Source organism: Sus scrofa, chromosome 13, assembly GCF_000003025.6.
Source record: "Sus scrofa isolate TJ Tabasco breed Duroc chromosome 13, Sscrofa11.1, whole genome shotgun sequence".
Classification (NCBI taxonomy): Eukaryota; Metazoa; Chordata; class Mammalia; order Artiodactyla; family Suidae; genus Sus; species Sus scrofa.
In genome coordinates this window covers 206,605,247-206,622,465 of record NC_010455.5, presented here as the reverse complement: position 1 = coordinate 206,622,465, position 17,219 = coordinate 206,605,247, and the positions used below count along the sequence as shown (strand labels likewise).

Genomic DNA, 17,219 nt, shown 5'->3' with positions numbered 1-17,219 from the left:
TCGGATGTGTAAAGTAAGTGAAAGTTAACGTTCTGCATAGTTTAGAACCACAGAGATAAGGAGTTGCAAATGATAACGTTTTTTAAACAGCTCACCTTGCAACATCAGGGTGGTTTTTTTTTTCTTTGTCTCTTTAGGGCCACACCTGCGGCACATGGAGGTTCCCAGGCTAGGGGTCCAATCAGAGCTGCAGCCGCCAGCCCACACCACAGCCACAGCAATGCCGGATCCTTGACCCAACGAGTGAGGCCAGGGATCAAACCTGTGTCCTCATGGATACGAGTTAGATCCGTTCAGCACTGAGCCATGGCAGGGACTCCAGGATAGTTTTCTATTTAACTGATTTTGAAGCTTGAAATCAGAGGAGTCAGATGTTTTTGTTTCGTGATTAAATCACAAAGTTAATCACAAATTTATTTAAATTATTAAATTTCTTGCCTTAGTTTAAGGCAGGTGTTCATTTTGGAGAGGTGCCGAAAAAGCAACTCGTTTTAACTACTCTTTGTCTTATAGAAATCACTTTCCAAATGCATTATGTTGCATTTGAGATGTTAAGTGACATAATTTGAAAACAACTTGACGCCTTAGTGGCAGTCTGTCAGGTATTTCTTTAGAGTCTCCGAGGAGTTGGAATTACTTTATTTCTGCAACATTAGCTTTAACCTTTTAACATTTGTTCAAATATATGTGTATTAAAAAGAAACGTATTAAAAATTTTTTGGTTATGCTTGTGGCATTTGGAAGCTCTCAGGCCAGGGTTTGAACCCATGCCACAAGGGAGAATCCTCAACCGCTAGGCCACCAGGGAACTCCTTTTTAAAAGCCATTTAAGTGTTAATACTGTGAACCAGCCTTGTCTTGTTCATTGAGTATCAGCAGAGAATACAAAGTAGTGTACCCATGATGGAATGGAGACATACTTGACTAATTTTTAGCAGTGGAAGGAAGTTATTTTGTGCATTTTTTTTTTTTTTTTCTGGCCACCCCATGGCATTTGGAGTTCCCAGGGTAGGGATCAGGCGCCACAGATGTGGCAGCACTGGATCCTTAACTCACTGTGCTGGGCTGTGGATGGATCCTGCATCCCAGGGCTGCAGACACACGGCTGATCCTGGCGCGCCACCGTGGGAACACGTGTGTAACTAATGTCTACAGCAGCACCTCGCCTCCGTGAGCACGGGCCAGTAGAACGTTCTGGGATGGTGGAGGTGTTGTATAATCCACGCTGTCCTCTAGCCATGTGTCACCCACTGGCCCAGCACCATTTACAGAAAAGGGGATTGTCCCTCCTGGGCCACAGTGTCTTTCTGTTACAGTGGTCATTTCGGTGTGGGTGTTGTTCTCAATTCTTTAATAGTGTCATTATTTATTTTAAAATTATTTTTTGAGGTGTTCCCGTCGTGGCGAAGTGGTTAACGAATCCGACGAGGAACCATGAGGTTGCGGGTTCGATCCCTGGCCTTGCTCAGTGGGTGAATGATCCGGCGTTGCCGTGAGCTGTGGTGTAGGTTGCAGACGCGGCTCGGATCCCGCGTTGCTGTGGCTGTGGCATAGGCCGGTGGCTACAGCTCCGATTCGACCCCTAGCCTGGGAACCTCCATATGCCACGGGAACGGCCCTAGAAAAGGCAAAAAGACCCCCCCCCAAATTTTTTGATATTAGTATTTATTAATTTCTGTATTGATTTTCTTCTTGGTTGGTTTTATTCTAGCTCCCGATGAAACTTTTGTTGCCCGTTTTCTGGAACGTGCTGATCGCAGTTCTTTTAAAGTCTGAGTCTGGATCCCTAGATCCGTTGATGTGGTTGTACTGTCTCTTCTTCCTCGCGGAGGTCCTGGTAATTTTCCGTTGATGAGTGGATGTTAAAGTGACACCTGAAGAAGCCCTGGATGCTGGTGTTTTGCCCTGGTTTCTCTCCGTCTGTTAGAGTCAGGGTGGATCGCCCTAGTCCAGCCACGGACTGAGCCGGTTCATGGCTGGTTTCGGCCCTCGTTCGAGCTGGCCTGTTTCCAGTTCGTTCTCCCTCGTGGGGTTTCAGTCCTTCGGGGGGCGGGGGGGCGGCCTGGGGACCAAGCAGAGCTTGGTTGTTGGCCAGAGCCCCTCTGTCGCGGCTGGCCCTGACCTTCAGTCCCGCCCCTCCAGCACGGTGGGACCGAGGGTGGCTCTGCTTGGCCTCCCGGCCTCGCGCCGCTCGCCGCCTGTCTGCCTGCACGGCCTCTCTGAGCTTCCACCTTGCCGCGGGCCTGCCGGGAGAGGTGCCGTGGCATCGGCTCCGTTTTTGGTGCGTCTGTCTTCTCCAGGACCGTGGGCTGCCCTGGTCCCGGTGGCCTCCTGGTGCTCGATTCCCCAGCGTGGTGAGATGCCTGCCTTGCCGTCTCTGCCTGTGCGGCTTTGGAATGTGCACATGCCTTGGGCGAGGCGGCGGGGAGTCGGGCTCGCTGGCTGCAGAGCAGCCCTCTCTGTGGCGCGGTGACGCCCGAGAGCCTGGAGACACCTTCTTCATGGCTTGTCTCGGGTCTGCTCTTCTCGTTCTTCTTGGGGGGAAGGCTGATGGCTGCATCGCCTGCTGGCTGGAAACGGAAGTTCTTCATGGCCACTGTTAGGGTTTTAAGTACTTGAAGATACACGTGATAGCCCACAGCAAAGACAGGCTGTGGAGATGCTCCAGGCTGAAGGAGGCCTAAAGATAAATGCGATGCCTGACCCCAGACTGGATGCTGTACCCGAAGGAAGGTGCCATAAGGGCTGCCATGCTTTTAGGTCATTTGACGGAATTCTCATGTCTCCGGCGGATTAGATAAAGGTAGTAATGTGTCTGAAGCTGACATATTAACATATTAGATGCCGGGTGTCTGGGACATCTCTGTTCTTGGAAAACATTCACTGAAGTATTTAGAAGAAAAGCCCCGCAGTCTATGTAACTTAGCCCAAACCGGCTAAAAACACACATCGTGTGTGCGCATGTGTGTGGTATGGGTGACGAGCAGATGTGGTGAAATGTTAACAGCAGGTCGGGCTGGGTAAAGGTATGTGGGTATTCTTTGTGTTATTTCTACTTATGCAACATTTTCTAAACATTTAAATTGTTTTCAAATAAAACATTTACAAAACTTACTGTTGGGACTTCCCTGGTGGTCTAGTGGTCAGGGTTCGGCCCTTTCACTCCTGTGGCCCGGGTTTAATCCCTCGTCTGGGAACTGAGATCCCTCGTCAGTCCACTGCACGCCGCAGCCAAAAACCAAACAGCTGAACCCCCCCCCCGCCCCCGCCCCAGCCAGTGAAACACCGTAAAGTGGAAATATGAGTTAAAGGTTTTCAGAACCATAAGCAGCCCTGAGGCACTTGGGTTCTTAGCTGTGGGGTTGAAAAGACCTGTACTACAGGATTTCTAAAGTGGGGTGTTTCAAAGCTAATTTCTCAAGAGTTCAATGTCTTTTTTATTTTTTTGTTTTGTTTTTTTTTTTGGTCTTTTGTCTTTTTAAGGCCGCACCTGTGGCATATGGAGGTTCCCAGGCTAGGGGTTCAATTGGAGCTGTTGCCACCGGCCTCCACCACAGGCACAGCTATGCCAGATCCAAGCCATGTCTGTGGCCTATACCACAGCTCACAACAACGGTGGAACCCACTGAGTGAGGCCAGGGATCGAACCCACAACCTCATGGTTCCTAGTTGGATTCGTTTCCGCTGCTCCACAACGGGAACTCCCAAGAGTTTCATATCATTGAGAAGGGAGGGGGACCTCTGTTTCTGCTCAAAGAGGCATCATTCTGGCCCATAGAAACATGAACCGAGGGCAGTTCCCTTGTGGCGCATACAGTGAGTTGGGACCCGGTGGTGTCACTGTAGCGGCTTGGGGTGCTGCTGTGGTGTGGGGCTTGCACATGCCATGGGTAAGAAGAAAGAAACGTGAACTAGAGGGAGACTCGTTAAAGATGGCTTCATCATTGAAGTTCCCATGCAGCACAGTGGGAGTGAATCTGAGTAGCATCCGTGAGGACACAGGTTCGATCCCTGGCCTTGTTCCATGGGTTAAGGATCCAGTGTTACCATGAGCTGTGGAGTAGGTCGCAGACACGGCTTGGATCCCGTGTTGCTGTGGCTGCGGTGTAGGCTGGAAGCTACAGCTCTGATTTGACCCCTAGCCTGGGAACTTCATATGCTGAGGGTGCGGCCCTAAACAAACGAGATAATATCCAAGTGTATTTCCTGTATTTCCTGGCGGGCAGGAAACAGGAAAGGTAAACAATATGTCTTGATGAGACTGGAATTCCGGCCCCAGTGCAGTGGGATGGGTGCGTCTCTCCAGCGCACAGGCTCCCTCCCCAGCCTAGCCGCTCCTGTCTGGGAACTCCATATGCTGCCAGGTGGCCAAAAAAAAAAAAAAAAAAAAAAGATGACAAGATGGGCAGGGCTTGGGGAACCAGCAGAGGGAAGTGAAGGCCCATGACCTGTGGAAGGGTGGGTGCTGGGCAGGACTGTGGCCTCCCCTGGAGGGCGGGGGTCCCTGCTGCTGGACCGGGCAGGGGCGATGCCGTGGGGAAGTGGGTGTTCCAGCCTGGCGCCTGTCCTGTCTCCTGTGGGCATGTCACTGCTCAGATCCAGCAGGAAGCCCTGAGCAAAGGTGCTCGGCTGCGGTGGACGCTGCTGTCAGCCTTTGGGGCAGAGCAGCGGGCGGAGTGGGTCTGAAGTGACGGTCCTGAGTGCGGCGGCTGGGAAGGGAGCGAACAGACTGACGGGGGTCCCGGGGCAAGGCGGGGGCGGGGGTGAGACCTGCGGGACTTGCAGGGGTCACTCCCGCCCCCCCAGTTAGTAGCATGGTGTTTTATGCGCTCCGTGAAAACCGAGCTTCCCTGACTCTTTGGTTTGGAAAATACTTCATCGGAGTTCAGTTGAGGTCAGCAAGCCAGATGGTGGTTTTCTGCAGCAGAATTCGGTTGGTACATCAGGTGTTGGCTGGAGGCGCAGCCCTCGTCGAGCTCTGCTGGGTGGAGTGGGGCTGTGGGAGGGGTGCGATGGGTCCTTTCCGGGGCAGTCCCAGGCAGGCTGAGGGGCTCCAGTGTGGGCATGTGACAAGGCAGCTTCCTGTTGGTCCCACGCTTTCCTCTGCCGAGAGTGCTCCCGTGGCCTTTTTGTTCGAGGAAGAAGCAGACTTTTGGCAGTGCAGGAAGACGTGCTCTCTGCATATTCTGGTTCCAGCTCTCCGCCACGCCACCCGTCTGGGTTTGTTTTAAAAATTTGACAGCTGGAGTTCCCGTCGTGGCGCAGTGGTTAACGAATCCGACTAGGAACCATGAGGTTGCGGGTTCGATCCCTGCCCTTGCTCAGTGGGTTAACGATCCGGCGTTGCCGTGAGCTGTGGTGTAGGTTGCAGACGCGGCTTGGATCCCGCGTTGCTGTGACTCTGGCGTAGGCCGGCGGCTACAGCTCCGATTCAACCCCTAGCCTGGGAACCTCCATATGCCGCGGGAGCGGCCCAAGAAATAGCAACAACAACAACAACAAAAAGACAAAAAGGACAATAAAAATTTGACAGCTAATTAAAGTGTCGTTTGGCTGGAAGTGCATTTAAACCCCGAGGTTTTTTGTTTTTTTAAATGAATCTGGAATGTTCTCATCTTTTCACTGTTTGAATTTATGTTTTTGGACAGGCCGATGAAGTTAGGATGGGGTCTTTAGGGCCGCCCCAGCCCAGGATGACTGGGATCCTTTCTGCAAGGAGGCTTTTGGGTGCAGAGCAGGTGCGCGGGGGGAAGGCCGTGCGGAGAGGCGGGCCGGGGCCAGAGGCAGCGTCGGGTCCAGATCACCCACCCGCCAGAAGGTGGACGGGGCGGGAGGACTCTTCCCCCACAGGTTTCAGAGGGAACACAGCCCTGCCGACACCTCGATATCGAACTGTAGCCTCCAGATGGGTGAGAGAGGACACTTCTGTTCTAAGCCACCTGGTTTGTGGTACCTTGTCAGGGCCAATCTAGGAAACTAGTACCCCCTCCGGATCTCAGCTCAGAGTAAAGACGGACTCCATCAGGAGCTGATTCCAAATTCTTTTCAAAACTTGTTGGTAATAAGTTAAAAGTGGATGCCTGTTAAAAAAGTGCTTGTTTTGGGTTTGAGACTCTTTATGAGCTTTTTTGTTTTTTAAAAATTTATAAAATTAATTTTTTATTTTAATTAAAAAAAAATTTTTTTTTTTTTTTTGGTCTTTTTGCCTTTTCTAGGGCCACTTCCTATGGCATATGGAGGTTCCCAGGCTAGGGGTCCAATTGGAGCTGTAGCCACCGGCCTACACCACAGCCACAGCAACTCGGGATCCGAGCCGCCTCTGCAACCTACACCACAGCTCACGGCAACGCCAGATCCTTAACCCACGGAGCAAGGCCAGGGATCAAACCCGCAACCTCATGGTTCCTAGTCGGATTGGTTAACCACTGCACCACAACGGGAACTCCTATTTTAATTTTTTATATTTTACTCGAGTACAGTTGACTTACAGTGTGTTATTGAGCTATTTTGATGAAAACATTTTCATGTTAACATGAAATATCTGATAATTTATTGTGTTATAGTAATAATGTATTATAAACGTGCCAGATAATGAAGCTTAGGAGAAATTCTTTTTTTTTTCTTTTCTTTTTTTTTTAGGGCTGCACCCATGACATATGGAAGTTCCCCGGCTAGTGGTTGAGTTGGAGCTACAGCGGCCGGCCTACACCACAGCCACAGCAACACAGGATCCAAGCCATGTCTGTGAGCTACACCCTCGCTCACGGCAATGCTGGATCCTTAACCCACTGAGTGAGGCCAGGGATTGAACCTGCGTCCTCATGCATCCTAGTTGGGTTCGTTACTGCTGAGCCACGCTGGGAACTCCAAATGTAGGAGAAATTGATCCCCTTTTTATAGTTGAAATTTCTTGGGCTGGGTTAGCTCCACTTTTCACTTATGGCTCCTCGTGTCCTGCCTGTGTATGGTTCTCTGTACCCTTCCTGTGAGGAAACTGATGGTCATGCTCATGTTTTAAAAACTATCAAAAAAGGGTCGTAGGGCGTTGCCCTCGTGTTTGGTGGGTTGGGGGCCTGGTATTGTGGCTCACAGTCACCCTATCTGTCTTGGGCGTGGGTTTCGGAAGGTGTCCGGGTGTTGGAACGGCCTGTGGTTTAGACTGCTCCCATGACCCGTGTGCTGTCTGGGCCGCCCTTTTATTCAGTTAACAGTGAACAGACTGCTCCTTCGTTTCGAATGCTGAGCTTCGCAGCTGAAACGCAGTCTGGGCTGGGTGGCAGCCCCTTCTCTGTTGTGATACTGAGGCTGGGTCAGACAACATCTTCACCATTGGTAATGGGTCGCTCACTGTCTGTGTTATTTCTGCTCCCGATGTTTAAAAAAAATTGCGGAAGCAGTGTGTTGTCATTGTGGAGGAATGAGACGTCATCAGAATAGACGTGTTTTTTCCTCCAAGGATTAGCAGAAGGAATACGTCAAGAAGAGACATTTATTTGCCTGACAAAATTGATACAGTGCCTCCCAGGTGCCCTGTACTGTGGTGGGCAGTGGGGATGCATTGGAGCACCTGTTTGAGCGGGTTTGCTGGGGGCCTCGTGGGGACGACACGGGAGGGAGTTTGGTCTGGAGGCGGCGGCCGTGCTCCCGTCTGGCCACAAGGCGGGGGCCTCGCGCAGCAAAAGGCGCCCGCCTCCGCCTCCGGGACAGGCCACCTGACGCTGCCTTAAAATTCCCTGGGCGCAGCGGGAAGGTTTAAACCTGTCCCTTTGTTATGTTCCTGTGAGGTCCTAGGCGGCTCTTTGGCAGGAGAGGTTATGAAATTACGTAACGAAAAAGTCTTTGGTCGTAACTAATTCCTACATATTTTTACACGTAAGGCTTGTAGAAATGTAATTTCCTGTTTTTTTTTTTTTTTTTTGTCTTTTTGCTATTTCTTTGGGCCGCTCTCACGGCATATGGAGGTTCCCAGGCTAGGGGTCGAATCGGAGCTGTAGCCACTGGCCTATGCCAGAGCCACAGCAACGCGGGATCCGAGCCGCGTCTGCAACCTACACCACAGCTCACGGCAACGCCGGATCATTAACCCACTGAGCAAGGGCAGGGACCGAACCCGCAACCTCATGGTTCCTAGTCGGATTCGTTAACCACTGCGCCACGACGGGAACTCCTGTAATTTCCTGTCTTTACCATGTGTGAGTAGTATCCAGTTTAAGAAGAAGAAGAGATTAAAAGTTAACCAAAGAAAAAATTTTATACCACCGAAGATTTTGTCTTAGTTTTTTTTTTTTGTTTCTTTTTGCCTGTGACCATATGCGGTTCATATTTCATTTGTAATTAGATATGTTTTTGTTTCATGTTGTCACCATAGGCAGATCAGTAGTTTTCAAAGCGTAGTAGTTGATGGATAGAGTTGATTTCTTGGGTGGCTAGGAGGAGTGGGACAATATAAAGAATCCCAGTGCCAGTCAGGTTGTGGCATAGGACAACCAAAGGGCAGAAAAGAACACTGGCGTGAGGGGGACGGCCCTGTGCTTCTCCTCCCCAGTTACAGAGAAACCACGGCCTGCGTGAGTTACTGGGCCAGGGATTGGACCTGCACCGGTGCAGTAACCAGAGCCCAAGCAGCGACAATGCGAGAGCTTTGGGTGTCTGAACTGTTCTTGGCATTAATCCCTTGTCCCCCCAGGCTCTTGTTTGGCCTTTCCCAGACCCCTCGGTCACAGAGCCACCTTCTTTCTGCTCTGGGGTCTGCTGGAGGGTGTCTGAGCCTCTTCTCTAGGGTGGAGCCATGCTGCGTTTTCCAGGCATCTCAGGGCAGGCGGCCTTCTGCCGTCCTCTGTTTTTCAGCTCTTGGCATTCCTCGGGCTGGGTTCTCTGGTTTGCCGTTGCTGGTTGTGTGTTGATTTTGTTTTGTTAGTGATGAGAGACTGCGGTTGCCCGGAAGCAGTTCTCCACGTCGGTTCCCAGGCTGGCTATCCCAGCCTCCCCCGGGAACTGGTGCAGGTTCCCAGGCCTGCTGCAGGAGTCCTGAGGCGGAAACTGCGGGCGGGGCCAGCGGGCTGTGCTTGAACCAGCCTTCGGGGGTTCTCTTGTGCCGTTTGAGGGTCACTGTCCCCAGGCATCGCTACTTTAATGAAGTTATTAAACCAGTAGCTCTGAGCACACGCCCCCCTTGGATCGTGGTATGTGCAAGCACTGAAACGGACGATATCTTAGTCCTTGAAATCAAGGTACCTAAAACTAAATTATCTGTTTCTTTGCTTTTTGAACGTCAGTATTTCTGTAGCGTGATGCCTTTTATTTAAAGTTGATAATAATTCTGATTTCAGATTGATTAACGTGGATGTCTCAGGGACTTTTGTTGCCGTTTGAACCTTCATCTGGAAGAATGCGTGGAGAGGAAGCAGCCCAGGGCTCCCGCCTTCCCTGGGGCCTCTGCTTGCTGCTAGCAAGGGCGCTTTCATTGCTCCATTGACTACTCCCCAGCTGTTCCCATTGAGTCCGTCTGCCAGTTGGTGAGACAGGCTTTGTGAATCAGCCCCGGCTGGCACCGTCTCCTCGCTGAGCTGTTCCGCCGTTTGTGGAGCAGATACGCAAGTCTGTGGCATGAGACAGTCGGGCTGCTCAGCTCTGCCTTCTGCTCTTTAAATAACACACTTTCTTAAAACCTTGCGTACAAGTCTGGCAGTAAGATGAGGTCTTAAAAACACGAAACCGAAAACAACAAAAAGCTATTGGCTAAACCCTGACAAAAACTTAAAAAGCAGGACTTTTAGAATATTGGTTACTCGAGGGCTGATTATGTGAATAATCCTGCCCAAGAAATTAGGTTTTCCTCAGAGAAGATGAAGCAAAATGGTGCTTAGGAGAGATGACTGATTTGAAATAGTATTTCTGTGTCTCTTACAGACCTGGAAAGGAAAGAGCAAGAATTGGAGCAACTGCGCATGGATTGTGAGCACTTCAAAGCCCGCCTGGAGTCTGTGCAAGCGGACAGCGTGCGAGAGAAGAAGGTGCGATGCCCACAGGCAGCGGCGTGCAGGCCAGGGCCAGGCCTGGGTCAGTCGGGTGGTGCTGGCCACGGCCTGGCCCTTAAGCCTCAGGACATTGAGTTTTTAACTGTGTTTATTCTGAATGGGTTGGAAAATAGCTGATCATTTGGGTTTTACAACCATGTAATGCGGAGATTATTTACTTGGTATCTTTTTTCTCCTTGATGGCTGGACCCATGGTATATGGAAGTTCCTGGACCAGGGACTGAATCCAGGCTGTGTCTGCAACCTATGCCGGATCCTTTAACCTGAAACACCGGGCCGGAGATCCAACCTGTGCCTCCTCAGAGACCTAGGCTGCTGTAGTTGTGTTTTTAACTCACTGTGCCACAGCAGGAACTCATATTTGGTGTCTTTTTTTTTTTTTGTCTTTTTGTCTTTCTAGGGCCGCACCCGCGGCATATGGAGGTTCCCAGGCTAGGGGTCTAATTGGAGCTCCAACTGCTGGCCTACACCACAGCCACAGCAGCACCAGATCCTAGCCGCATCTGTGACCTACACCACACCTCACGGCAATGCCGGATCCTTAACCCACTGAGCAAGGCCAGGGATCGAACCTGCAACCTCATGGTTCCTAGTCGGATTCGTTTCCTCTGTGCCACAGTGGGAACTCCTTGGTGTGTTTTAATAATGGCTTACTGTTATTTTTTATGTTTGAAAGACCGTTTTTCACAATATTATTATTATTATTTTTTAGGACTGCACCTGCAGCATATGGAGGTTCCCAGGCTAGGGGTCTAATTGGAGCTACAGCTGCCAGCCTATGCCACAGCCACGGCAATGCAGGATCCTTAACCTACTGAGCGAGGCCAGGGATAGAACCCACAACCTCAAAGTTCCTCGTCGGATTCATTTCCGATGTGCCGTGACACTGTGAACACCGTATGATAAGAATCTTGAAAAAAATCATGTATATGATGATTTACGATAGATAAAGATAGATATATGAAGTAGAAACATTTGTAATTAACAGATCATTTGCTGATATTTTAGAAATAACCAATTTTATTTCATTCTGATATTCGGTTCTTAAAAGTTACACATTTATTTGTATGGAATACATTATTTCCTCTTCTCTTCTATAAAGCTGGAACTATTCTGCCACTTCTGCTGAGATTTGGAGCTTGAGTGTGTTTTTATTTTGGAATAGTAAAATAGAAATAGTACCAGTGACGGCAGCTGGGAGGTGCTGTTTCCCAGGTGGGCAGCAGCTGTCCATGCAGGTGGGTCAGCAGGTGTTGTTAACCTGCAGGCCGTCCGGTGCTGGTCCAAGGTCCCACCCTCTGCCCGTGAGCCCAGCTCTGTTTTGTGCCGCCTTCTCTCTCGAAGGAGCTCTGAATGTCTGTGGCCGTAGTGGAGGTTTTCCAGAACTGGTGGACTTTGTGTAGACTTTAATATCGAGCAGGTAGAACAGATGAGAGGATGAGTTTTAGTCTCAAAATTGAGGTAGGCTGGAGTTCCTTTTGTGGCACAGCAGAAACGAATCCGACTAGTAATGTAATGTAAAAAAGCCAATAAATAAATGAACAAAAAAGGAATAATTCAGTATGCAACCTTCTGATACTGGCTTCTTCATTAGATCCATCCAGGTAGTTGCGTGCATTACCAGTTGGTTGCTTTTTATTGCTGCGGAGTGGTGCACGGTATGGAAACACTGCGGCGTAACAACTACGCTCCCGTTGAAGCACATTCGGTTGTTGCCGTTTTTTCTTGCTATCTTGAATAAAGGCGTTATGAACCTCTGCGTATGGGTTTTTGTGTGAATGTGTGTTTTCATTTCACTGGGATAAATGCCCAAGCGTGCAGTTATTGGGTTGTGTGGTAAGTGATTGGTTTTGTAAGAAATTACCAAATTGTTTCCCGAGTGGCTGTACCAAGTTACATTCTCACCAGCAAAGAATGAGTGAGTCACTTCCTCCCCCTCCTGATTAGCATTTGGTGTTATCGCTGTTTTATTTCAGCTGTTCTGATAGATGTGTCGTGGTTTTAATTTGTTTTCCCTGTTGGCTAATGATGTTGAAACCTGTTCATGTGCTTATTTGCTGTCTATGTATTTTCTCCTGTGAAATAATCTGTTTGTGTCTTTTGCCTATTTTCTTTCTTTTTTTTTTTTTTTTTTTAAGGGCTGTACTCACGGTGTATGGAAGTTCCCAGGCAAGGGGTCAAATTGGAGCTGCAGCTTCTGGCCTACGCTACAACCATAGCAATTTGGCATCCAAGCTGCTTCGGCGACCTACGCCACAGCTCGTGGCAACACTGGGTCCTTAACCCCTGAGTGAGGCCAGGGATGGAACCTGCGTCCTCATGGTTACTAATTGGGTTCTTAACTCACTGAGCTGCGAAGGGAACTTGAGTTTGCTTTTTTAAATGTTGATCTTCTATCTTGTGATTTGGCTGCACTCACTTAGGGGTTCTAGGAGCTTTTTGTAAATTCCTTGAGGTTTTTTATCATGCACAGTCGTGTCGTTTGCAAACAGAGAGAGGTCTACAGAACTGTGTTATGTAAGAGCGGTGGGAGCAGACATTCTTGCCTTTTTCTTGATCTTGGGGGTAATCATTCAGTCTCAAGCAATTCAGTATGATTTTTTTTTAAAGAAATAGACTTTGTTTTTATTTATTTATTTATTTATTTTTTAAGAACAAGGCTTTTATTTTATTTTTATTTTTTTGCTATTTCTTGGGCCGCTCCTGCAGCATATGGAGGTTCCCAGGCTAGGGGTCTAATCAGAGCCATAGCCACCGGCCTACGCCAGAGCCACAGCAACGCAGGACCCGAGCCGCGTCTGCAACCTACACCACAGCTCACGGCAACGCCGAATCGTTAACCCACTGAGCAAGGCCAGGGATCGAACCCACAACCTCATGGTTCCTAGTCGGATTCGTCAACCACTGCGCCACGACGGGAACTCCTAGACTTTGTTTTTAAAAGAAGCTTTAGGTTTATAGCAAAATTGAGTGAAAAGTACAAAAATTTCTCACATACTCTCTTATTTGTGGATACTCTTTTTAAAAAAATCAATTTCTGGAGTTCCCGTCGTGGTGCGCAGTGGTTAACGAATCTGACTAGGAACCATGACATTGCAGGTTCAATCCCTGCCCTTGCTCAGTGGGTTGGGGATCTGGTGTTGCCCTGAGCTGTGGTGTAGGTCACAGACGTGGCTCAGATCCCGAGTTGCTGTGGCTGTGGTGTAGGCCGGTGGCTGCAGCTCCGATTGGACCCCAGACTGGGAAGCTCCATATGCCTTGGGAGCTGCTCAAGAAAAGGCAAAAAGACAAAAGACAAAAAAAAAAAAAAAAAAAAAAAAAATTCAATTTCTCTTTTATTCCTAGTTTGCTGAGAATTTTTATCATGAGTGAGTGCTGGATTTTTGTTCCATTTTTAGAACATTTCCATCTATTTTATTTTAGTTAGTCCTTGTCCTTTTGCCCTACCCCAAGCAACTGCTCATCTGCTTTCTGTCTGGATATTTTGCCTTTTTTGGATATTTTGTAGAATTGGAATCATACACTAGTAGCCTTTTGTGTCTGGTGTAATGTTTTGGAAGTTCATTCATGTAAGCCTACATCAATTATTTGTTCCTTTTTCATTGCTGTATAATATTCCATTGGACGGCCATATGGACGTGTATGTGTATATATATACCACATTTTCTTTATCCACTCACAAGGTGATGGGAATTTAGCTTATTTCTAGTTTTTGACTTATGAACAATGCTACTATAAACATTTACGTGCAGGTCTTTGCATGTACTTATTTTAAGATTTTTTTCTTGGGGAGATACATAGGAATGAAACTGCTGGGTTGTGTGGTGAGCGTCTGGTTACCTTTCTGAGAAACTGGCAAACGTTTACCAGACCGTGCATTCTACATTCCACCCAGCAGTGTTTGAAGGTCCTACTTGTTTCCATATTTTTTTTTTTTAAAGTGATTTTTATTTTTTCCATCATAGCTGGTCTTTTTTCCACATTCTCGTGAGCATTTGTTAGTGTTGGTCTTTTAGGCTATAACCACTTTAGTGGGCGTAGTGGAATCTCGTGAATTTGCATTTTCCTCACGACTGATTTTGTTGAACATCTTTTCTTGTGCTTATTATCCATTTATATGTTTTCTTTGGTTAAATGTTTATTTAAATCTTATTGGAATTCCCAGGAGGCACAGTGGGTTAAGGATCCGGTATTGTTACTGCTGTAGCTTGGGTCACCGCTGTGATGTGGGTTAAGTCCCTGGCCCCAGAACTTCTGCCTGCCGCAAGGTTCAGCCGAAAAGATAAAAAAAAAAAAAATCTTTTACCTATTTTTCTTTGGATAGTTTGTCTTTTTGAGTTGTAAACATTCTTTATATATTCTTCACACACATCCCCCCCCCCCTTTTTTTGTCTTTTTATGGCCGCACCCATGGCATATGGAGGTTCCCAGGCTAGGGGTTGAATTAGAGCTGTAACTGTTGCTCCCCAGCCACAGCAATGTAAAATCTGAGCTGCATCTGTGACCTACACACAGCTCGTGGCAACGCTGGATCCGTAACCCACTGATGAAGGCCAGGGATCGAACCTGCGTCCTCACGGACGCTAGTCACATTTGTTTCTGCTGAGCCATGAGGGGGAACTCCTACACATCCCTTTTTAGATATAGAAATATTATCTTTTAGTACATGGCTTGTCTTTCCACTTTCTTACCGAATCTTTTGAAAATAAAAATTTTAAATTTTGGTAAAGTTAAATTCATAATTTTTAATGGATTATGATTTTGTTTTGATATTTAATAAATATTTGCTTAACCAAGGTCACAGAGCTTTTCTTCTCACAGTTTTTTTTTTTCGTCTTTTTAGGTCCGTACCCACAGCATTTGGAGGTTCCCAGGCTAGGGATCTAATCAGAGGTGTAGCCGCCAGCCTACACCACAGCCACAGCAATGTGGGATCTGAGACACATCTGTGACCTACACCACAGCCTGTGGCAATTCGGATCCTTAACCCACTGAGTGAGGTCAGGGATCGAACCCACAACCTCATGGTTCCTAGTCGGATTTGTTAACCACTGAGCCACGATGGGAACTCCTCACAATTTTATATTTAGGTCTGTGATTCATTTTGAGTTTTTTTCTGCATATGGATGTCCAGTTGTTTATTGTTGAAAAGATTATTTTTTCCATTGAATTGCCTTGGCAGCTTTTTTTTTTCTTTTTTGGCTGCCTTGTGGCATATGGAGTTCCCAGGCCAGGGGTCAGATCTGAGCCATGGTTGTGACCTGCCGTGCAGCTGTGGCAGCGCTGGATTCTTAACCCAAAAACGTCATCCCGGTGCTCAAGAGATGCTGCCAGTCTCACTGCGCCACAGGGGGAACTCCTTGCCTTTTTTTTTTTTTTTTCTTAGGGCCGCACCCGCAGCATATGGAAGTACCCAGGCTGGGTGTTAAATCAGAGATAAAGCCACTGGTCTGCACCACAGCCATAGCAACGCCAGATCTGAGCTGTGTCTGCGACCTATTCTACAGCTCTCAGCAACACCGTATCCTTAACCCACTGAGCAAGGCTAGGGATCCAACCCGCCTCCTCACGGAGACGAGCAGGGTTCATTTCTGCTGAGCCACAGTGGGAGCGCCACTTGGCCGCTTGTGAAAAATCGATTGTCACGAATGTCAGCGTTTCGCTGCGCCACTGTCTCACGGTTTGATTTCTGTAGCGTTAGTCTAAATTCATGGGGTTTGTTTTTTAAATCAGGTGGTATTCATCCTCTGCTCTTTTTTCAAACGTTCTTTTTGTGTTCCCATTTTGCACAAAATACGAATTTTAGAGTCGATCATCACTGTGTGCAGAAGAGCCTGCTGGAGTTTCGGTAGAAGTTGTGTTGAGTCTCTAGGTTGATTTGAGAATTACCGCCTTACCTGTGTGGAACCTTCTACTCCTTAAGCGTGATAGAGCTTTCCGTTTATCTGGATCTTTTCTTTTTCTCCATAATGCTTTATAGTTTTTACTGTACAGGGCTCAAACTAAGTTTGTTAAATTTATCCCTAGGTTTTTTGTTTGCTTTTGCTTTTTAGGGCTGCCCTTGTGGCATATGGGGGTTCCCAGGCTAGGGGTCGAATTGGAGCTACAGCTGCCGGCCTGCACCACAGGCACGGCAATGCAGGATCTGAGCTGCATCTGCGACCTGTGCCACAGCTCATGGCAGCACTGGGTCCTTAACCCACTGAGCGAGGCCAGGGATCGAACCTGCAGCCTTGTGGTTCCTAGTCGGATTCGTTTCCACTGTGCCACAGTAGGAACTCCCGAAGTATTTTCTTATTTTCGATGTTATTGCGAATGGAATTCGTAGCTTTGCGCGCCTCTTGGTTTTACTGTACTCTGTGCAGCAGCCCCGTGTTGGGGCTTGTCTGCTTGCCGCCACCAGATGTGACCGTAGAAGACAGTTCTTGTTGACCTTGTGGAGGAAGCAGCAGAGTCAGACTGTTGGGGATGCAGCCTGCTTCCCTGCGAGCAGAGCCAGCGTCCCGGAGGGAGGGCGGGGTGCGGAGTCTGCGTATGTCACCCTGGCATGAGTGGCTGAAGAGGGAATCTAAGAGCCCAGACTACTGTTGTGATGAAGCCAGGCATTAAAAACTCAGAGTTAATACATTCCAGAAAAGAGCTTTGTTAGCAGGTGTCCCTGGCTCAGGGACCATGGTTCCCCTCAAATAAATTGGACCACATGTATGAGTGTGTGTGAAGCTCTGCGAACCAAATGCATCGCCCCCAGGCAGCTGTGAAGCAGGGCCCTTGGCCAGCAGGGTTGGTCTGTGGGCTGCTGCTCCCTAGTCCCCCTCAGGCGGAAGCCCCTCTGCCTCAACTGTCCTGTACTCACCTCTGTGAGAGGAGAACTGAAACCGTCACCTTGTGGGCTCTTGGGCTGCTGGGTTTTTCTACTTGGGTGCTTTCCATGCTCTGAGGAAGGAAACGTGCTCATGTTTTAAGGGAACAGCGGGTAACGGGATAGTGACCCTGGGGGGGGGGGTCGGGGTGGGCAGGCCCCACATCACCCAGGCCCCACCCGAAGGCGAGCCTTTGGGAGTGCTGGTGGGGCCGGAGGCCGCATGCTGGGGACGGTGTGTTTGTGAAGAACCCTGGCTGAGACTTGCCAGCTCTGTTCCTTCGGAAGCCGCCGGTGGGCAGGAGACGTCTTGCCTGGCCTCC

General features: G+C 48.6%; 1 protein-coding gene across 5 annotated transcripts in view; it reads left to right on the top strand.

Moving 5' to 3' along the window:
- HSF2BP (heat shock transcription factor 2 binding protein) overlaps positions 1 to 17,219 on the top strand; it is an 83,799-nt gene that overhangs the window by 6,686 nt on the left and 59,894 nt on the right. For all 5 annotated transcript variants that reach the window (XM_021071073.1, XM_021071074.1, XM_021071072.1 and 2 more), the window contains exon 4: positions 9,910 to 10,013. In XM_021071073.1, the coding sequence (XP_020926732.1) occupies positions 9,910 to 10,013 (104 nt within the window). The remainder of the gene's footprint in view (positions 1 to 9,909; positions 10,014 to 17,219) is intronic.